Source organism: Rhinopithecus bieti, unplaced genomic scaffold (genome assembly GCF_001698545.2).
Source record: "Rhinopithecus bieti isolate Rb0 unplaced genomic scaffold, ASM169854v2 scaffold_5982, whole genome shotgun sequence".
Classification (NCBI taxonomy): Eukaryota; Metazoa; Chordata; class Mammalia; order Primates; family Cercopithecidae; genus Rhinopithecus; species Rhinopithecus bieti.
Genome location: NW_016805132.1, coordinates 1,372,569 through 1,395,342, shown reverse-complemented (window position 1 = coordinate 1,395,342; position 22,774 = coordinate 1,372,569). Strand labels below are relative to the sequence as shown.

The 22,774-nt window shown below is 42.3% G+C and overlaps 1 protein-coding gene across 5 annotated transcripts in view; it reads right to left on the bottom strand.

Moving 5' to 3' along the window:
* ENO4 (enolase 4) overlaps positions 1-22,774 on the bottom strand; it is a 35,644-nt gene that overhangs the window by 4,395 nt on the left and 8,475 nt on the right. For 2 of the 5 annotated variants that reach the window (XM_017871258.1, XM_017871256.1), the window contains 10 exons: positions 21,673-21,821; positions 19,838-20,007; positions 19,478-19,606; positions 17,818-17,871; positions 12,174-12,230; positions 9,559-9,726; positions 6,630-6,755; positions 4,404-4,599; positions 1,277-1,344; positions 648-765 (listed from right to left, as the gene is read on the bottom strand). In XM_017871258.1, the coding sequence (XP_017726747.1) occupies positions 648-765; positions 1,277-1,344; positions 4,404-4,599; positions 6,630-6,755; positions 9,559-9,726; positions 12,174-12,230; positions 17,818-17,871; positions 19,478-19,606; positions 19,838-20,007; positions 21,673-21,821 (1,235 nt within the window). The remainder of the gene's footprint in view (positions 1-647; positions 766-1,276; positions 1,345-4,403; positions 4,600-6,629; positions 6,756-9,558; positions 9,727-12,173; positions 12,231-17,817; positions 17,872-19,477; positions 19,607-19,837; positions 20,008-21,672; positions 21,822-22,774) is intronic. The other 3 variants (XM_017871260.1, XM_017871257.1, XM_017871261.1) reach the window with 3 other exon arrangements.

The following is a 22,774-nucleotide window of genomic DNA, read 5'->3' as shown; positions in this document are numbered from 1 at the left end:
TTAAACATGACGTTTATAATCAACGGTTTCTATTGGTCTCTTTAAATGCCACTGCATGCTATATGCCTCCTTTTGGCCATCACAATCAGTAATATAAGAAAATAAAAATGCATATTTGGTGTGTTTCTCTCCAGTTACCCAGTATACAAGGTGCTTCTAACCATGCAGATTTACAAAGGTTTGATTTCATTAAATGACTGATTTATTTCTCTTGAGACCTTAACCTTTCCAAGGTATGTTAAAATTAACACACTGCCTACTTGTTTTTAAGTAAAACGATTTGTTTCCAAGAACCCCCAGGAAAGCGTCTGCCTTTAACTTTCATGGGCTATGCAGGGAAACCTTAAGTATAATTTGGACCATAACAAAAGGTAGGCTTGGAAATTCCGATCAATTAATTCTATTGAAGAGCATCGTGCAGCCTATTCATCAAGAAAAAGGGCGAGAGTTTTAAACATTCAGGTAAACAGATGATCCATTAAGACAACAATATATATTGTGGCAAGTGCCATCCTAGTTTTGTCAGCACTTATGTATGGTCTTTGGATTCCCCTGCCCTCCTGCAGAGGGACTTCTATTCCCCCTCTTCCAATCTTTGTTCTCTTATTCATGGCTAAGTGAAAACAAAGCAAGAAAGCAGCGCATACCCAGTGTTCCATTCTGGACAAGTTCTTCCTCTATAGTGAGAAGGCGGTTGTATTTAGTCACTCGTTCACCACGGGAAAGACCCCCCAACTTGATAAACCGGACACCAAGCCCAACAGCCTGAAAGAGAGGGGCGGGAGCTCATTTTAGATGGAGGAGCCATGTCTTGCTAAACGACAAACAATTCTTTAAGGAGAAAGGAAACTGTCACGGTGTGCTGTTCTGGTTTTTCTCTTATTAGTTTATGTTTACATGAGCACAGTGGCCTACAAGCTGAGAGTGCTGAAAGGCAAACATGATGTGACTGACTATCCATCAGGCACTTTGCTAGTCACGCAGGCATGCTGATTTTATCTAAGAACATTCTGGCCTTTCTCACTTCATTTTAGGAGGAAAGATTGCAGGTGCACACCCCAGTCATTTAAGTGTGCTCATCATTTTCCCTGGACTTCAATTTTTCTTCTTTTTAAAAGTTCAGAGATTAGCTCTTTGCAAAAGGTAACTATCTAGGAGGAAGCAAGTCTATTTCATAAAAGGTTACATGACTTTCTCCACCAAAGACTGCATTTCTCTGAAATACCAATTCGTGATAAAAGCAGTGTTTGGCAGTTGACCAGCATTCAGCACTTACCAAATCGACAAGGCTGTCATCAGATGATTCTCCTTCTGTACTTCCAAAGACTGTGATGTGCTTCTTACCTGGAAGAGGAATTTCTTTCAGTTTTATACGGTGTAGAAAGTTAGCATCCATGTGGGCCTCTGGGATCAAAATTTAAAATTTCTCAGATTTAAAACTCTCCTGTGAAGAGTCAATTATTTTTCCACCTAGGATTTCAACATTTGCATTTTTATTGCCCTGCTTTTATTTGTTTACTCCCAACTTTCAGTAGCTTAGATGCTGTAAATACTAAATGAATACCGTGTTTCATTACAATTAAGATACGTGATGGCTGGGCGCGGTGGTTCATGCCTGTAATCCCAGCACTTTGGGAGGCCAAGGTGGGTGGATCATGAGGTCAGGAGATCGAGACCATCCTGGCTAACACGGTGAAACCCCGTCTCTACTAAAAATACAAAAAATTAGCCAGGCGTGGTGGCGGGTGCCTGTAGTCCCAGCTACTTAGGCTGAGGCAGGGGAAGGGCGTGAAGCCGAGAGGCAGAGCTTGCAGTGAGCCGAGACTGCACCACTGCACTCCAGCTCTGGGCAACAGAGAGAGACTGTCTCAAAAAAAAAAAAAAAAAAAAATTAAGATACATGATTTGTAAGATGTACTATTATTTTTTACCGCTAAAAGGGGGTAGGGGGATGCTCAAATTAGATGGACACATTTCTGAGACCACAGCTATAAGACACGATTCAATTTTTAAAATGTTCAATGTAGAAAAATGTGTATCTTTGAAATATGGTAAGAGTAACGTGGAGTTGTGCCTACATAATGGCTTTCTCCTGTCATTGTGTAGAATTCTATTCCAAGGACTGCCATTCTGAATGTTTACTAGAAGAGTAGTGTTGGTAGTAATCAATCATTTGAGGGTCTCAAAACCCTTTGAAATGTGCCAGTCTGTGAAGAGTGCCAGCCAGAGCTCTTCCTGCAGCGACAGTGTTTGCATTGCCTCCTATCTATCATCTACCACCCACAGGGCAGCCCTGCGTGAGCATCTTCTTCCATCCTCTGGCACCAACCCAGACCCCTGGCTGCCAGTCTGGCTCTGAGTTCTGCTCCAGCTCTGAGACCACCTTTCTGTCTAGTTCCTGCAACCCACTCATGGTATTTGTTTCGTGCCCTCTGCATAAGTGTACAAGACGCCCATGAACTCAGTTTGTAGTCTAGTGGGAGACCCCAGTCATTAGATAGTTGTACAAGTCATTGTCAGTATTACAAAGAGGATATATAGGATGCTAGGAGGAAGACTCAGAACAGAACCAGTTAGGGATAGGGGTAGGCAAGAGTGGCTGAAGACATTTCATTTTAGCCAAGACCTGAAGGATGCAGAGTCAAGTATGTCAGAGCAAAGCATTCTGGCCCAAAGAAACAGCATGTTTAAACACTGACGTGGTCAAGAGTTGTGGGCAAGTGAGATGACTATAGTGTCATGGGAAACTTACCTAATCTCTCCAAGTCTTGTTTTCTTATCAATAAAGTGGACATGATAGTGTCTACTTCACAGGGATGCTGTAAGGATTATGTCCAGTTCGCAAATGCCTGATCCATTGGTCTTAAATAAAGCTGCTCTCCTCTGGCATCCCAGATGCACCAACACTAGAGCCCTGCTTTTCACCTGTCGTCCCCTGATCCCCATTGCTGGGATCCTGTCCCTGAATCCCAACTTGATGACTCAGGTTCTGCTTCCCGAGGCTTCCCTGATGCCCCACTGCCTGGCCAAGCTTCCTTGTGCTGCATGTTAGTAGTGAACCTACCCTTGCCTCCGGTCTGTGTACTGACAGAAAACTGCTTCTAATATGATCTTGTTGCCTGTTTTCTAAACTGCTCAAGTAGACCATTCCCTGCAGTGGGTGATCTGATGCCAAATTCTGATCCCTCCTAGACTTCCCCAAGTAATGCAAATTAAAATGGCCGACTGGTGTCTGGATATATTATAAGTAGCTAAGTTTATTTTCAATTAAGTAATTCCTACATCCTTACTATGTACTTGGGGCCTTTTCAATTAAGTAATTCCTACATCCTTACTATGTACTTGAGCCATGCCTATGTGGAAGAAAGCGCTATGATCCCTGTTAAGATGTTGACTCCTTATCTAGAATCTAGAGCATAAAGTGGTAGTAAATGATAGGAGGAAATTTACAATACTGCGGTAATGTGATGCAAGCTACACATGTTCTGCCCCTGTTGTTCCTTGGCTGTGCTTGGTGCCTTGGCTTTGTTAATGGTGAGCTATTTTTCTTAGCTTAAACACTGCATTGTAGCCAGAAGCCTGGCTAGTACAGATGGTACCCAGGTGTTCCACAGTGCATGATTCAGGATTTGAGATCTGTTCTTTAGCAGTAAGAGTTGGGGTACCTCTATGGGTTTCTGTAAATTTATTTATTTTATTATTATTATTTTTTTGAGACAGAGTCTCTCTCTGTCGCCCAGGCTGGAGTGCAGTGGCACGATCTCAGCTCACTGCAAGCTCAGCCTCCCGGGTTCACGCCATTCTTCTGCCTCAGCCTCCCGAGTAGCTGGGACTACAGGCACCTGCCGCCACGCCCGGCTAATTTTTTGTATTTTTAGTAGAGACAGGGTTTCACCGTGTTAGCCAGGATGGTCTCGATCTCCTGACCCCATGATCTGCTGGCCTCAGCCTCCCCGAAGTGCTGGGATTACAGGCATGAGCCACCGCATCCGGCCAGGTTTCTGTAAATTTAAAGATTTTCTGTAGCCCAAGCTCAGAGCCTAAAGCAAATTGATAAATGTGCTGAAGGCTATGCCCTTTCATAAGAAATCAGCCATTAGTCCTCCTGTTACAGGCAGAAAGGCTGTCCCCACTGTCAAGCTGACAGGGCAGTGGCCTTGGTCGTACCTCTGGTAGCCCTCAGTAGAGGGGATGAGCTTGGACTTGGGCTGTTAGTGAAACATTGTGAAGTGAGTCAGTAAGCTGCATTTTGTGTTCCAGCACTAAATCTCTCACAAATGGTTGGACTTTCTTTTCTTCCAAGATTTCTTCCATGCTTTTTAGTAACTTTGATATGCTGTGTATTTTTGGTTTCTTATATAACCAAGTCATTACGAGTCTTTCAGATGTATACTTTTACTCACTGTCAATCAGATTGGTTATTTCCACCAAGTCAGACATTGTAGTTTGGTTTGTGTGTTTTATGATCAGCCCATTGGATTTGGGGATGCTGATGTTTCCTTGCTCTAGAAGTTTAGAAATGCTTTTGGATGCAGTTCCTGCAATTATGTAACACCTGGAACCAAGTGTGTGATAGATGCTGTCCCACTGTTCAGAGTCCTGGGTAAATATTTAAGAATCGATCATTATAATGCATTGAACATAATTACAAAACAACAGGAATAATAGAGCACATACTCAAACTCACACATTTTCCCTGAGATGCACAAAACAATTCTCTTTTACTTTTGTTCCTGAATGATCCCTGTACCACAGCCACACAAACTAAGAAGCTTTGTGAAACAGAAACTAATAGCGATTACATTTGAGCTTAAAGGTTTCGTGAATAAAATGTTAATACACTAAATGCTATTTCTTATGTGGATTTTAGAGTTCTTCAGACCCCGGCTATTCCCATCCACTCTCATCTATAATGCTGCTAAAGATTCACTGGATGGATTTTTCTGATATTTCTGATAAACAGAAAATGGAAAAAGAAACCCTGCAAGGGCTCTAGTCCCTTCTCAACACCCTTATTTTTATTGGTGAGACCATCATAGGAAATGAAATGCTTATTTTAAAATTATACACAATTATAAAAAGTACACACACACACACACAGAGTCATCCTAGCTTTTGTACCAGATTTCAACTTACTGCATTAGAACAGACCACACAGGTTCATCCTATCACATTAAAAAAGCTGTGGTCAAGGCTGGGTGCAGTGGCTCATGTCTGTACTACCAGCACTGTGGGAGGCTGAGGCAGGAGGATCGCTTGAGTCTAGGAGTATGAGATCAGCCTGGACAATGTGGTGAGACCCCATCTCTACAAAAAATACAAAAACTAGCTGGGTGTGGTGGTGTGCCTCATAGTCCCAGCTACTTGAGAGGGTGAGGTGGGAAGATGGCTTGAGCCTGGAAGGTCAAGGCTGCAGTGAGCTGTGATCAAGCCACTGCACTCCAGCGTAGGTGACAGAGCAAGACCCTGTCTTAAAAAAAAAAAAAAAAGTATGACCAGAGCCTCGGGACGGTCATCACAGGGCTGGTATGGCAAGGTTAAAGAGCTAAGATTAGGCTCAGCCAGTGCATTCTGTGTGTGCTGGAGTGGAATGGAGGCTGTGAAAGGGAGGATGGGACTGAGACCCTGGGACTCCACATGAGGACCAGCATTTATATTGTCCTCCAAATCGAAATAGTTGTGTTATGTCAAAGAAGATACCTGTTCAATATATCTGTCCAATCTATCTCATGGTTCTCAAATTTGTAAAATCAAGAATTTAAATTTTGGAGTGTAAGTTGGTTGGAGGAAAGATGGTCACATAAGCCTTTGTCAAATGCATGAATTTTAATAGATCATAAAACCTCAATATCTCAAACACTTTACAAATATGGCTTTGCAGGCCGGGCACAGTGGCTCATGCCTGTAATCCTAGCACTTTGGGAGGCCAAGGTCGGCGGATCGCCTGAGCTCAGGAGTTGGAGACCAGCCTGGGCAACATGGCGAAACCTTGTTTCTACTAAAAATACCAAAAATTAGCTGGGTGTGGTGGTGCACGCCTATAGTCCCAGCTACTCGGGAGGCTGGGGCAGGAGAGTCACTTGAGCCCAGAAGACAGAGGTTGCAGTGAGCCAAGATCGTGCCACTGCACTCCAGCCTAGGTGACAAGAGTGAGACCCTGTCTCAAAAGAAAAAATGGCTTTGTTACTTTTATGCATATATAGTGACTGGATTTAGGTTGAAAAATATTTGGTCTTATAGAAGTCCTGTTTCCCTGAGCACATGAAAATGATACATGATTAACCGATTGAAGCTCCAGCTTGCACAGCAGGGGCAGCTTCCATCTGTTAGGCTGCTTGTAAACATACAGGTACTCCTGAAGGGCTTGCGAATAGCAGGTTTCGTTCCCCAGACAGGCACACTCCTAGGTAATTGTGTTTTTTCTATTCATTTGCCTAGTAAGTGCCTTTTCTCATAAATCCTGAAATAAAGCAACTCAGCCCCAGACCAAATTAAAACACGTTTTGAATGACAGAGATCCAAAAGAATGAGATTTTATTCTCTGTTTTGTTATAAAATGTAAAAGGTGAGTTCTGCCTATCTTATGGCATATAAAGTATGTTATAAAATATGAAAGGTAAGGTGCTTACCTCCTTCCTGAAAGGATCAATTAAGGCAATAATTGAAGGGTACTTGTTGATCAGATCCACATACAGGTCAACCATCTCCGCTGCATTTTTGTATGTGCCCATGATCACTTCATACTTTCCTTTACTCTGATATGTGTCAGGAAAATATTAAAATAAGGGATAAACAATGAATTCATCAAATCCCAAAGAAGTGGTTCAGATTCCTTTTTGTTCATTTTATATAAGAGGTTATAAACAGGTTCTTTTCAGGTCACACTGACCTGAGAAATCTGTCCATTCTACTTTAAATATCTTAAATATTAACCTGGGAAATCAAGTCACCATTCCTTTTGATGCCCTCTAGGGTTCTTCCCACAGACTTCAGATGGAGCCTCCTACACAAAACACCAAGAATTACAGAGTAGGAGGGGAATAATCTGTTAGACTTGGCTGCCTGGGTAGATGGACAATAACATAAATTCACAAAACAAGCAGAATAGCAATGCTAACCTGCTCACTCACTAGACCCTACCATCTTTTAGCTCACATTGAATGAATAACTTGTTTCCTTTACCGTAAATATTCTAAAGCTTGAAAGCAAGGCTACGCTTTTGATACACTAACAACCAGTGTGAAAAGTAATGTGATTTATGTGAGGCATTTCTTTCTTAGGTAGCTTGTACCTTCTAGTAGTAACAATATTGTTCTGAAGGTAGAATTCTAGTACAACATTCATTTGAAGTCTGAGAAGCCCCTAAGTCATTAAGTATAGAAGTAAACAGGGCTGAAGGATCTAGAATAGCCTTTCTGCAAAGCAAAGCACCCTTCCTTTTAAGTCTGTGTTCAGGGATGGCACCTGGGATATTTGGGCACCAGGAGGGAGGTGGAATGGAACAGAGTGGCTGTTTGGTTTGCTAATGCCTTCCTCCTGCTGCTGATAATAGAATGGATTCCATTGGAATTAGCAGTTTCCTAAGACCATAACTGAAGGGATTTCATACTTTTTTCATCTTCAAAAGCAGCAAGATCTTTTAACTTCTATAATGCAAAGCTTAAAAAACCCTATCTTGTCAGTGAGGAAACGCCAATGATTTTGAACTAACAATATTGTAAGAATTATCTGATATCAAGCTAATACATTTTACTGAATATAAGCAATAAATACCCATTCTAGTTAGCACTAGCAGTCAGTATATTCATAGTTCCTAGTATACGTTGCTGATTAAAACATGCAATTATTTTTCTTAATGGTATGCCTAGGAACCAATCATTATGTGAAGAACAGGAAATTACTTTAAATATTCTTTTATGTGCTTAGTTTCTTTAGAAAAGTAAAAGAACTTTCAGAAGTCAGCCAAAATTGAGGGTTCTTATATAGTGTTCAAAATGTCCTTTGTAAAGTTAAAAATCACAGTTAAAGCAGAATGCTATTTGGTCAAGTCCCCTGAATTTGACATAAATTACCAAGTCACCGTAAATGCTTGGCAATATGCTGGGCATTTCATAAAACACAGACTCAGCATTTTTGTGTATTTGAAATTGGGAAATGTATTAGTCTGTTTTCATGCTGCTAATAAAGACATACCTGAGACTGGGTAATTTATAAAGGAAAGAGGTTTAATTGACTTACAGTTCCACATGGCTGAGGAGGCCGCACAATCATGGTGGAAGGTAAAGGAAGAGCAAAGTCATGTCTTACATGGCAGCAGGCAAGAGAGTGTGTACAGGGGAACTCCCCTTTATAAAACCGTCAGATCTAGTGACACTTATTCACTATCATGAGAATAGCATGGGAAAGACCTGCCCCCATGATTCAGTTACCTCCCATGACACATGGGAATTATGGGAGCTACAATTCAAGATGTGATTTGGGTGGGGACACAGTCAAACTATATCAGGAAGTATATGTGTAAGACAGAAAACTAATAACTTTCCTAACATACCAATTTCCCAAGTTTAAAGGTAAATTGCTGTTGTATTACCCTGAGGCAGTGAAGACTAGAATGTTGCTTGTTTTTGTTTTGTTTTGTTTTGTTTTGTTTTGAGACAGAGTTTCACTCTTGTTGTCTAGGCTGGAGTGCAATGGCACGATCTTGGCTCACTGTAGCCTCTACCTCCTGGGTTCAAGCGATTCTTTTGCCTCAGCCTCCCGAGTAACTGTGATTACAGAAACCCACCACCACGCCCAGCTAATTTTTTGCATTTTTTGTAGAGACAGGATTTCACCATGTTGGCCAGGCTGGTCTTGAACTCCTGACCTCGGGTGATCTGCCCACCTCGGTCTCCCAAAGTGCTGGGATTACAGGCGTGAGCCACCGTGCCCGGCCGACTAGGATGTTTTTTAATGAACCTGTTTTCCACTCTCTTTTTAGAATCTTTCTCTTCAGGTGGGTGATCCCCAGGTGGAGTCTCATCATATCACTAAGGCTCTGTCCTCCTAACCCAGGCTGTGGATAACACTGTGATGTGTTCAGTTGGACAACAACATGTTCTTCATAAACTTCAATAACTTGGAAATTGTTTTATATTTAAAAAGTCACAATAAATTCTAAGAACTACATGTCTAGAAGGGCCTATCACGTCATAAGTTACAACTCATCCACTTTTCAGGCTCGACAAATTCAGCATTTATCAACCAAATGCAGTTTGTTAAATTATTTTTCAGTAGCTTTCAGGATTGCAATGTAAGTGACTCATTTTACTCATCTTTATTATAGAATTTCTATATATAATAATGACATTATTTAAAATTTTTTATGGTTATGTTATTCTGTGGTCATTAGCTAATTTGATTTTCTCAGTTCCATTTATATTTGAATCCTTCACACAATATTAATAAAAAACAATAAGATCTGTTTGGACAATATTCAGATAAGCTCTTTTTCTCTGAGTTCTAATTTAAAAATCATGGATCTCAATAGGAAGTGAATGTTCTGAAGTGGAAACTTACGTAGTCCATCAGCTCATGTCCAGCACAGTTGATAGCTAGATGCAGATTTGTTCCCAGTTCTAGCCCCAGGTTTGCACAGATTTCCTGTATTAGAAGCAGTGGCTGTTCTATGGTGTCACAGTTAATGGTTAAACAACCAAGGTGGGACATCTTGCCAGTGATCTGCTGCTACAAGATCAAGAGACAATGATGCATATCAGTACACCTCATTAAGGTTCTTGGTGCTTCCTGTGATAGGCATGGTTTATGATCAGATACAGCTCTGCAAAGATCAGTCCTTTGATTCTCAATCCTACTTAGGATTGATTCACATGACTTAGGGCATGAGATTCCCCTGCAGTATCTGGGAGTAATTTTCTTACTTCTGAGGTTTCCAAGGTTAGCCTGGGAGCACGCTTTTCTCTCTTCAGTGTGTCTGTGTTCTCTCTTTATTGACGCTGCTGTTCCTTGTACGTGGGGCTAGCCTGAGTCACAGCCACCCGGTTGGTGAATCTCCAGGCCCTCCCTGTGAATGTCCAGCCTGTCTGTCTCTAGCTCTGCCAGTCCTTTTCCTCCAAACCTGCTCTTTCCTATGTTCTGTTTTCCTCCAGATAAATGCAGCTGTTAAAAGCCTAACCCTCCTTCAGGAAAAGCTTTATTTATTTGTTTTGGGATAGTGTCTTGCTCTGTCACCCAGGCTGGAGGGCAGTGACTTGAATGTGGCTCTGCAGTCTCAACTTCCCCAGGCTCAAGTCATCCTCCTTTCTGAGCCTCCTAAGAACCTGAGACTACAGGCATGTGCCACCACACCTGGCTAATTTTTTTATATTTTGTAGAGACAGGGTCTCGCTGTGTTGCCCAGGCTGGTCTTGAAGTCTTGTGCTCAACACTCCCAAAGTGCTGGGATTACAGGCGTTGGCCACTTTAAAAGGACTGCAGACTTCCGCTAAGAGGATGCAATACTGAAGATGGATTTTAGTGGAAGAGGATTTCAGGACCCACATAACCCCGAGGAAAGACAGCTATTGCAAAGTCAGCCTTGACGTGCCCTCGCCGTAAATTGCCACTATGCAATTATAAATTGAAGCAATATCAATGAATCTGAGGGCTTAAGGTAAGGTGTGTGTGTGTCTGCGCCAAACTCAACGACAAACATGAACCCGGCAGTGAGTATTCTGTTTTGACTGGTGATAGCACTATTTTAATGTCAACGAGAGGAAACTTTTATTTGGCAAACAAAGGAATAGTTGAGGAAATTTTTGTCCATCAATTGAGTTTTGTTATAGAGCCTTCTGAACTATGAAAGCATCACTTATTTGGTCACATTTACCTTACTAAATGCCAGGTACTGTCCTAAGCACATTACATAAAGTAAAATACATTTACTCCTTACACATCATACGAAGGTATTACTATGATCTCCATTTTACAGAGTTAAGTAATTTGGACCAGATTTTAATCCAGGCAGTTTAGCACCAGAGTTTATACCCCTAGTTCTTGTGTGGCTGCCTCTCTGGAATCTATACTCTAGACTGTTTCTAACGGTTAAAAAAAAAAAAAAAAAAAAAAAAAAAAAAGTAGTAAAGCTGATTACAGGGAGGGCTGATGTTGGTCTAAGTTTCCCAGCATGCAGAGAACCGCCTGCTGGAATGAAGGAACAGCACTGAGAACTGGTGGCTTGTTTACCATCTCCACCTCTTGCAAGGCCTAATATTACGCGGCTGTGCTCATTCCAACATGTACAAACTGTTAACAGTATTTTACTTACTGCTGTATGTGTTCATACATTTCTCTCTTCTAATCTTGAAAAGAAACTTCATTTTTTTTTTATCTCTGCCATGTCTTCTCCTTTCTTTCCTAGCCCCTCTTCTTTTGACTTCAGCCGACTGTCACCTACCAAACATCAAGGTGGGGCAAGGATTGTTCACTCACAGAGCCAATCAAATACTGCAGATGTGAGCAACCTTCACCCATGTGCATGCTCTTCAAAGTTCTTATTGGCTGTTCTATTTATATTGTTGAAAGTTTAGGCTACAATAGATACATCTATCAGAGCATTCACAATCACCAAGGTGACTGACAGATCAAGTTCCGCTGGTCTCCCAAGGCTCCTGAAGCCAGCGCAGCCAGTTTTGACAAGGAGGACTCTTCGCCTCATTCTCCTGGCAAAATCAGAGTTCCTGCAATGGTTCATCAGAAATGATGCTTCAGTGTGTTTGGGGGACCAGATGGAAGGAAGAGCCATCTTTTTGTGCTGCTTCTTTTTCTCTTTGTTAATAATAAAATGTAAAATATCCTATGTGCCTTTCAGCTAGTTGTCAGAGAGATTCGATTTCCCAAACACTTCCCCTATAGGGTCCAGTGTAACCCTATTTCCCATAAATGCTTCCTAACCCTGTGAGATTCCAGATGGCCAGACCGCTGCTGCCAGCAATGGCCAGGCAGCCTGTTGCTGGAAGGCAGGGGCAGCATGATACTGCAGCTCTGGGGGGTGCCTGGAGCAACAACATCACTATGTGGTTTCCATTTGCCTCAGTCCTGGACTTGGAGCAAAAAGTGACTATGGAAGATAAAAAGGGGCAGGAAATCTATAAACAGTGTCATATGGAAGAATGGTAAACAATATATAGACTTACTTGACCTCTTTTGCTTCCATCATGCCCTTTTTTTGTCTCTGCTTTTGGAGGAGAGGGCTGTGGGGCAGAAGATAAAAATACATCACCTGAAATTTTTAGAATGGCTGTGGCAGCAAACAAAGCTTACTGCTCTGAGACCTGACCAACCACGCTGAATCTCACACACGTGCGCACACACACACGCACACACACACTCATGCACATAGGGACAATTCCAGCCACTCCCTACTTTATATGCCACAAACTATTTCTGAAATCAGGAATGTGTTTCCTCTAGTTCATCCTTACCCTCTGCCCCCAGTCACATATATGGGGTGTGTATACAGATTCATGCATTTCTATGCATATAAGTAATGTGTTATTCACATGTATATCATGAACTTCTGCTGTGTGCAGGCACCCTTTTTCTGCAGGAGGATACAAAGTCCCCTCCTTGCCCTTAGGGCTTAACCCCGCTGTGGAATTTGCTTTTACAGACCCAACATAATGTTTTGAATATTCTCGGGATGCAAACACTTTCTCCTGCAGGGTCGTTTTGACTTTGATTTGAAACAGTCAAAGATAATTAAATCTGGTGAATCTAGTGGGTGTAGTGTCATGAGGTTAAAAGCAAAGGTAATTCCCAAAGAGGCATTCCCACATTTGGCGTATTGGGTGCATATTATTGCAAGGATCTAATCTTTTAAAGGATGCACTTTCGTGCTCAGCGTATACTGGCTCTGTAAGCTGAGGCATGATTGTCAAGCATAAGTATGGCTCACACTCAAGTATATGCACATACAGTGACCCTGAACAGAAGGGCAAAGGGAAGTCACGTGATGTGATCAGGGGACGATCTCAGTGATTACTGGCACCAGTTCAAAACGGCAAACATTAAAGAACAGTCTTGGTTTGCATTATTATTGGATTTTTCATGTTTTTTATGCTCCCTCATTGAGACTTTTAAGCTGCCTGAGGACAAGAAGTACGTTTTTATCCCCTTTTGCACCTAGCATAGGGCCTTGCAACGGCAAAAAATAACCAGGGAAAAAAACAACCTGTAACATCTTTCTCTCTACCGTAATAAGAATAAGCTGTTAAATAATGGAAGTTAAAATCTCCAGCCCCAACCCTACCCCTTTTTGTTTTAAAGACAGGGTCTCACTGTCACACAGGCTGGAGTGCAGTGGCACAATCATGTCTCACTACAGCCTCAACTTCCTGAGCTCAAACAATCCTTCTGCCTCAGGCTCCCGAGTAACTGAACGACAAGTGTGCAGCACCATGCCTGGCTAATTTTTTTTTTTTTTCGGTAAATATTTTTGTAGAGACGGTCTCACTATGTTGCCCAGGCTGGCAGCCTTTTTAATCATAAAAAAAATGCAATGTATTCTAGAATGGTTGTTCTCAGACTAAGTGGATTTAAAATGGCTAAAACTGAAACAAATATAATCTTTCATTAGTAAGAATTAGTCTACTCGGGAGTTCCTAGGGAGAGTGAGTTATGCCAAAATAAATCTGGCATGATGTAATCTGCTAATCAATGCCAGCAGCCAAATGATGTCATCAGGAGCTATCACTTTATTACCAAAATAAAGCATGGTGATTGCAGTAACCCTGGTTCCACTCCCATCATCTCCTGTTTTAAGACCGGAGGTTATCTACAGACATCTTTGGGTTGGGGCCTGAATGAGAAAACATACCATTTCTTCAGCATTTTTTTTCTCAAAATAGATTAAAATTAAGACAATAGAAGAATTGGGGTACTGTTGGGAATGATCTGTTATCAGTGTAATTACTGGGAAGGATTAAACATCTTTCTATATTCAATTACTATGCTATAAATAGGCACCCTTTATTAGGAGCCCAGCAGTTCAGGGTTCCTCCCATACAAGGCAGGCTTTTTTTTTTTTTTTTTTTTAATGGGACAGGATCTCCCTCTGTCACCCAGGCTGGGGTGCAGTGGCATGATCAGAACTCACTGCAGCCTCAAACTCCTGGGCTCAAGCAATCCTCCCACCTCTGCCTCCCAAGTGGCTGGGACCACAGACGCATGCCACCACACTGGACTAATTTTTGTGGAGACAAGGTCTCGCTATGTTGCCAGGCTGGTCTTGAACACCTGGCCTCTCCACCTCCGCCTCCCAAAAGTGCTGGGATTATAGGCCTGTGCTACCACACTTGACCAAGGCAGGCACTTAAAAACTGTACAGATGAGGAAACCAGTGCTTTGACAGGATATGTAAGAGGCTCACGAAGTGGCAGCTAATAAGTGCAGAGCCAAAATTGAAACCAAATCTGTTTGTTTCAAAGATTATGCTCTTTCCACTACACTACATATTATTTAACAACTTAAACTCTGTGACTTCGACAGCATAGTGATGATGGTTTTTGATACTGAACTTTCTCTAAGTGCTTTACTGCTTTTCCTTCAAACATGAATGAACTAGTTGGAGCTTTTACTAAGAATCCTACTGCAGCTTCCAAACCTGTAACACCACGTGGAAAGTCAACAGAAATGTGATCCCTGCATCACACTATTGATATAAAGACCAGGCGAAATTAAGATATAATTAATTAAGATATAATAAATAAGAAATTAAGATATAATCCAGCCCCCAAGAGGCTGGATTACCCCGCTGTGGGGGCCGCCCTGTAGATTGCAGGATGCTCAGTAGCAGCTCTGATCCCTGCTTACAAAATGCGATCAGAACCCTCCTTCCAAGCCAAGACCACTAAAAATGTCTCCAGACTTGCCAAATGTCCCCTGGGCAAAATAATTGCTGGTTGAGAGTCACTGCCTTAAGAGAACAGATTGCTACATTTCACTCCATCAAAAAATTTTTAAAATCGGTATGACTCCATATCATACAATTTAAAGGCAGGCAACACGATACAGGAAAATAGGTCTAGCATATATAAAGAATTGGCTGGGCGTGGTGGCTCACGCTTGTAATTCCAGCATTTTGGTAGGCCGAGGCAGGTGGATCACAAGGTCAGGAGTTCGAGACCAGCCTGCCCAAGACAGTGAAACCTCATCTCTACTAAAAATACAAAAATTAGCTGGGCATGGTGCTGGGTGCCTGTAACCCCAGCTACTCGGAAGGCTGAGGCAGGAGAATCGCTTGAACCTGGAAAGCAGAGGTTGCAGTGAGCTGAGATCACGCCACTGCACTCCAGCCTGGGAGACAGAGCTAGACTCCGTCTCAAAAAAAAAAATATATATATATATATATATATAAAATAATAATATATATATAAATATATATATAAAGGATTAAATCCCTTATTATGTAAAGAATTCCTACATAGCAATAAAAGATAAACACCTCAATGAAAAGGGCAAAGAAGTAAAGCAATTTGCAGAATGAGTTGTGTATAATTTTTGTATTATTTTAAATACTGTTCTCTGGTTCTCTGTTGTGCACTTATCTTTTTATCCCCCCCGAGACAGAGTCTCACTCTGTTGCCCAGGCTGGATTACAGTGGTGTGATCTTGGCTCACTGCAACTTCCGCCTTCCAGGTTCAAGTGATTCTCCTGCCTCAGCCTCCTGAGTAGCTGGGATTACAGATGTGCACCACCACACCCAGCTAATTTTTGTATATTTAGTAGAGACGGGGTTTTGCCATGTTGGCCAGGCTGGTCTTGAACTCCTGACCTCAACTGATTTGCCCACCTCAGCCTTCCAAAGTGCTGGGATTACAGGTGTGAGCCACCACTCCTGGCCTGTCTACTTAATTATTGTTTTAACAAGTCTGGAAGGCCACACTCAATTTTTAACGACAGTTATCTTTAGAGAAGGGACAGTACTGAGGGTGGTAGTCTGTAGGAGGTGGTTGTGGGTGGGTTGCTCTATCAGTATTTGAATTTTCACAAGAACATTCATGAGCTACTTGTGTAATCACAAATAAATAAAACATTTAAAAGACAAAATGTCAGGAAAGATTTTAGAATTCAAGAAAACTTTTTTTTTTTGAAATGGATTTTCATTCTTGTTGCCCAGGTTGGAGTGCAATGGCACGATCTCAGCTCACTGCACCCTCCGCCTCCTGGTTTCAAGTGATTCTCTTGCCTCAGCCTTCTGAGTAGCTGGGATTACAGGCGCCTGCCACAATGCCCAGCTAATTTTTTTGTATTTTTAGTAAAGACAGGGTTTCACCACGTTGGCCAGACTGGTGTCAAACTCCTCACCTCAGGTGATCCACCTGCCTCGGCCTCCCAAAGTGTTGGGATTATAGGCTTGAGCCACCACGCCCCGCTGAAAAACTTTTAAAAGAAATTAAGAAGGATGAATTGTAGAATGCTCAGATATCCTGAATTTCCTAATAGTTTAAACTGGGTTTCCTTCACCTGCTCTGACACAACTAACACCAGGTATGGCTTCCTGTGGCACTGGATCCTGATGCAGCGTGTTTCAGGTTAAACTTGTTTACTCTTCACAGTCACCCTCATGATTTGGATACTGATCATCTCCATTTTATAGATGAGGAACCCGAGACAGAGAGGCTATGGAATTGGCCCAAGGTCACGGAGTTATGAATGGCAAAGCAGAGTGCAACATCAGAGCTAACTTGTCCAAGTCTGAGTTTCTACAGGCTGGTCACCCAGAAAAGAAGCTGGCCTCCTGCAAAGCACCATGGAACCGGCTCCAGCCTGGAATTGCTTAAAGCAATTCTGATCAACTGCAGGGATTGGGCCCCAGCCAGCCAACCCCCATCGCTGCAGGGGAGGGGCCCATGCCCCCTGCCTGCAGTCACACTCTGTACTGGTGAGACAGAGTTAGAACCAGAGTTCCTTCATGTTCCACTGCTATTGTATCCCAGTCCCATCCTACTGAGTCCTCAGCCTACTGCTTCCTCATCATGCAGCTTAAAAGCCTCAAGCTAAATGCAATGTGGGATCCTGGAATGGATCCTAGAACAGAAAAAGGACACTGGTGGAAAAACCAGTGAAATTTGAATCAAGTCTGTAGTTATTAGTAGTGTACCATTTTGGTTTCTTAGTTTTGACAAATGTACCATGTAATATATCATTAACACTGGGGGAAACTGGGTGAGAGGTATTTAGGAACTGTCTGTACTATCTTTGCAACTTTTCTGTAAATGTAGTATTCCAAAGTAAAAGTCGTGTGTGTGTGTGTGTGTGTGTGTGTGTGTATAAAGCCCCACAGACAAGGATTGGGTCCCTCTCCTGGCCTCAGCCCTGCCATATCACTGTGCACTGCCCATTTAGAACACGATGGGACAACTGGTGACTCATACACCTGCCTCTGTGACTGCCCCCAAGAGGGCTGCTCTGCCAGAGGCCCTTGTTTACTCAACACAGGGATCCTAATGCAGGCACAAGAGTCTGTGCCTTCATTCCATCAAGCTGCCTCTCATGTCCTGGGGGCCACATCCTTTCTTTCTTAGTAAATCCTAAGGGATGATCTTAGCACAAAGCCAGTTGCCCCAGAAACTGAAATGAGATTGTTAAGTACCATTAGAGGCTGGATCAATAGCCACTGAGGACATGGATACACTTGGTTCATGGGGGAAACCCAAAGCCAGTAAATACATTCTCCGTATCAACCACAGTTGATTTAATTCCAAATGAACTACAAGTTGGACGCTAGAAGGTGTCTAAGTGTCAGTAACTAGATACCACAGAATCTCTTTACATACCAGTTCAATTATTTTGTTGATACGTTTCTGAATTTCCATAAGCATCTCGACCCCCTGTAAGTAGAACAACCATGATCTTCCATAGTTGCAGACTAGAAAGTTTAAGTATAAAAACTTGTAACACATGTGGCTATTTCTAACTCAGAGTATTTGTGGAATCCCTGATTAGTGGATGATATGCTCTACAAAATCAGTAGATTAAATGTTAATCTTCAGCCCCGGTTTTCATTGGGTTGAATGTGAATGAGAGACTCTTCTCCCTCAGTAGCCTCTCTTCACCCTTCAGAACTGACTGGTTCAGTTGCTTGGATCAAGTTAACTTCAGCCTCCTTTATGGTCTCTGGACCAACCTGGACAACTTTCTTCTTCTTTTTTATTTTTTATTTTATTTTTTGAGATAGAGTCTCACTCTGTTGCCCAGGCTAGAGCACAGTGGCGTGATCTCGGCATACTGCAAACTCCAAATTGTTCAAGCAATTCTCTTGCCTCAACCTCCCAAGTAGCTGGAGTGACAGGCGTGCACCACCATGCCTGGCTGATTTTTATATTTTTAATAGAGACGGGGTTTTGCCATGTTGTCCAGGCTGGTCTCAAACTCCTGACCTCAGGCCATCCTCCCGTCTCAGCCTCCCAAAGTGCTGGGATTACAGGTGTGAGCCACCACGCCAGGCCAACCTAGACAACTTTCCTACAATACATGTCACAGATCACCAAGGTAGTCTGGATTACAGTGGCTAAATCAATATAAATCTACTGTCCCTTAAAAAGTAGAAAAGCATGTTTTGATGATGAGATCTGCATACGTAGACCCAATAAAGAATGGCACTCCTTGTGCTCTGGTATGCAAACAGCTCAACAGATACTAACTAAAGGAAAGATCCTGACACCAGGATCTGAATACAGTCTGACAGATGATAAGCCAGGTATAAATCCTAGTCATCTGCAACTGATAAACTGTAAGGCAATAACTATTTTAAGAAAGAATTCTTTATCATGAAAAAACTTGATTTTTTTTTCTTTTACTGATTTCCACCAAGATAAAATATCACTCAACTTATTGCTGGAGGGGGCTTGGGGAAAGCTTTCTGTACTTTTTTAGAAAGCATCTCCTACAGATCATGAACCTTTGGTCATCATGAAGATTTAAAGAGGCATATTGACTCTTTCAGGCTACTGAGGAGCAGTATAGACCCTCACACACCTCTGGTGAACATGCCACTTGAGATTTTTTCACTCCTATGCACTAAAAGTCTCATAGGTGCCACGCAAGTCCTGGAGTTCTTACTTAACAGAGTGGGCTGCTACGAGGTGCTAGCTTTCATTTGCTGCTGCCATAGGGCACAGTGCAGAGTAAATAAAGACGCCCCCAAATAACAACCTTCCAGCACTTTCTAGGTCTGCAGAGTTGCTCAGTCATGGCTTCTCTGAGTTACCAGCATGAGCCAATGCTGTAATGAAACCAGACATCTAAGGTGCTCTATATGTGCTCCCTTTGGTTCGAGGCCTTTCTTCCCCGCTTCACTAATTTCCTAAAATATTTTTTTCTCATTTTATCTTTAATTCCCTCTCCCTTGGTGTCACAAGGGAGCTCCACTAAAAGTTCATCAATTATGGAGTTTTTTTTTTTTAAGAAAAGGTAATTTGACATAATGTAAGGTACTTGTCTGGTTGTTAATTCAGGATGGGGTATACAAATCACTTCTTTCATTAAATTTAGCTTCCCAGATGATGACTTCCCACAGCTGACCAGCGATACCATCAGCAAAGGCATAAATAGCATTGGCTGTTCCTGAAATAGGGGGAAAACGAGGGAAAATGAGAAACAGGGTTCATCCATATTGAGATACTCATGGCTCCTTTTTTTTTTTTTTTTTTATTTTTTTTTTGTGAGACGGAGTCTCGCTCTGTCGCCCAGGCAGAAGTGCAGTGGCCGGATCTCAGCTCACTGCAAGCTCCGCCTCCCGGGTTTACGCCATTCTCCTGTCATGGCTCCTTTTAATGGAACTTCATATATACTAACCTGATTGTGCTTCAATAGAGCGATATTTAAGTACAGAGGTTTATTAAGCAGCATGGCACAGGCTTTGGCAACAGCTAGTGACACGGCCCCTATGGCCATACTGCCACTGAGTACAGGCTCAACAGGCTCTGCAGGTGCAATAGGTTTCTCCGTAATAGTATCCTTCCTCCCTGGAGGGAGAAATATTGAGAGAGTTAAGACTGTATTTCTAAATGCTTTACTTACAGATGGAAAGATCCAGGAAAAAGAAAGGATGAAAGCCGAGGCTGGGAACAACAAATGCTCTACCTCAACCCCCAAGAAGTTTTCTGTTTGGTTTTGCTCAAGATTCTCAAATAATCATTAGCCATGGATTTTGCCAGTCTAAGACATTTTAGGCCATTTAACATTAATTCCTTCATCAATCATATGAGGTAGATATTTTTATTTTACATTTACATATATGTAAACTGGGGTTTAGAGGGGTTAAAAGACTTGCCCAACATGTAACAGAAAGTAGATAGAGGATTTGAACTGTCTTTAAATTTCAAATCTTTTGTTTTTCTATATTTCACCATAGCTGCTGCACACTCAATTTTCTGCTGAACATCTCTGCATAAATATATCTAACCCTGCTGTCTTTCTCACCAACACCAAACCAACGCCTTGTTCTGTGTCATTTACGATCTTTAGCAGTGCCTTTCAGATCCAGCCATCGACCCAGATTCCTTATCCATCTTTCACTAGAGTATGTTCTCAGCCTCCCTGTCTCGTGAGGTCCAGACAGAGTCCATCATCTATATCTCTAGTGTTCCTCTTGGCCTTTCCTCCACAGCTGCCAATGTGGTTCAGGTCCCCAGTGGAGAGAAGATATTTCAGCAGCTCACGCTTAATGAGCACCTAGAAAATAGCTGTGCCCTCCCACTTCTTCCCTTAAGTTCCACGTTCTGTTAGTCAAAATCAACCACTAAACCAACATCCATGTTGGTCTCTACTTATAACTCAGTAGTGGCCATCCCACCCTCCCAAGGGAAGATTGCTCAAACATAATTTGTTTTGTCTCAGGGCAAATCTCTTCACCTCTCTGGGCCTCAGCATTTGGATCTATGAAATAAGGTACCCTGTCTCCCTGGTCTCTTTGGTCCCTTCCTGGTTCTGGTGCTTTCTTACTCAACGAAACCCGCATTAATTGAGTGTATGGTTCGTGCCTGGCATCATGCTAGATGCGGGCAATGGCAAGTGGAATAAACATGATTCATGCCCTCAAGGAGCATGTTCTAGTTCAGCAGACACACAAAACCCTGTTATTATACTAAGAGCAGCTCCAGAATGACCGTACTGCAGGGGCTGAGGTTAGCGATCTGTTGGAAGGCATGCAGCAAGGGCAAACTGAAGTGATAATTTCTATTATTTGCTTTAAAATAAAGTTTTATAAAGAAAATGTTCATTTTACATAGGATTGAGAAAATGTTGGTTGTTCATATCAGAGGAATCAAAACTCTAAGATATGGAGTGGCTTTTTGATTAGCTAATGGAAATTTTGAAGGGAGGTGAAAGGTCTTCCAAGCCATCCCCTCCTACCCCACCCCCAACTTGGCACTGCTTAATGCACCTTATTTAATAATAAGTATTTCTCACCTCTGGGTGAGAAACTGTTTTATTTTACAAATAAAAACGGAGAGTGGGATGGGGGCAAAATCTTTGAGTGAGGATGTGGCATAGGATGGATGGCTTTTGGCTGTGAGCCCAAACTGGTTCTGTAGCCAAGAGACTCAGAAAGGCAGTCCAAGTTTCAGCCTTTCTTCCTCACACATTTGTTACTAAGGACTCTGCAAGATGGTAAGTCACCAACCAACCTGGCTTTTGCCCCCTTTTTTTGGTAGGAGGTGGAGGGGGTGGTGGCGGTGGTACTGGAGGTAGAAGTGTAGGCACTGCTGAGTATTCCAGGCTGTTTTCCAATTCTTTTCTCTCCTTATCTTCTTGTACTTTACTTGCAAAGAATATCCTTAATGGCAAGAAAATATGGCTTTACAGTAGGATATTTAGGAAGATCACTCTGTGATTTTGGTCATGTTTTAGAGCTGACCCCAATATATTTCAATAAATAACTGCTTTTCAGCTACTTAAGAACAAATCAACTTTAATTTTCAAAGCCAGAAAACACTGATGCTATTATAAAACTGCATTCAAGAACTGAAAATCATTTTGGCATGGAAATAAATGTTTAAAGATTTCAAGTGCTCATTTTAAAATTATTTGAGCCCTGGGTTTGCATTTTTAGAGTAAAACTTGAAGATGTAATTTTATTGTGGGTTACAATATTTTCTTTTTGTATAAATGACCATCAGAAAACAAATGTGTCAATCATAGAGTGAAATAGGCCGGGCACAGTGGCTCACGCCTGTAATCCCAGCACTTTGGGAGGCCGAGGCGGGTGGATCACGAGGTCAGGAGATCGAGACCATCTTGGCTAACAAGGTGAAACCCTGTCTCTACAAGAATAGTACAAAAAATGAGCTGGGCGTGGTGGCAGGTGCCTGTAGTCCCAGCTACTTGGGAGGCTGAGGCAGGAGAAGGGCATGAACCCGGGAGGCGGAGCTTGCAGTGATCTGAGATCGTGCCGCTGCACTCCAGCCTGGGTGACAGAGCGAGACTCTGTCTCAAAAAAAAAAAAAAAGAATAGAGTGAAATATAGCATACAAATATAGAGGACTTCCTTTCTTTTTTCTTGGCACTTATGATGAATATTTTAAAAAAAACTTTTGGAGCCGGGCGCGGTGGCTCAAGCCTGTAATCCCAGCACTTTGGGAGGCCGAGACGGGCGGATCACGAGGTCAGGAGATCGAGACCATCCTGGCTAACACGGTGAAACCCCGTCTCTACTAAAAACTACAAAAAACTAGCCGGGCGACGTGGCGGCGCCTGTAGTCCCAGCTACTCGGGAGGCTGAGACAGGAG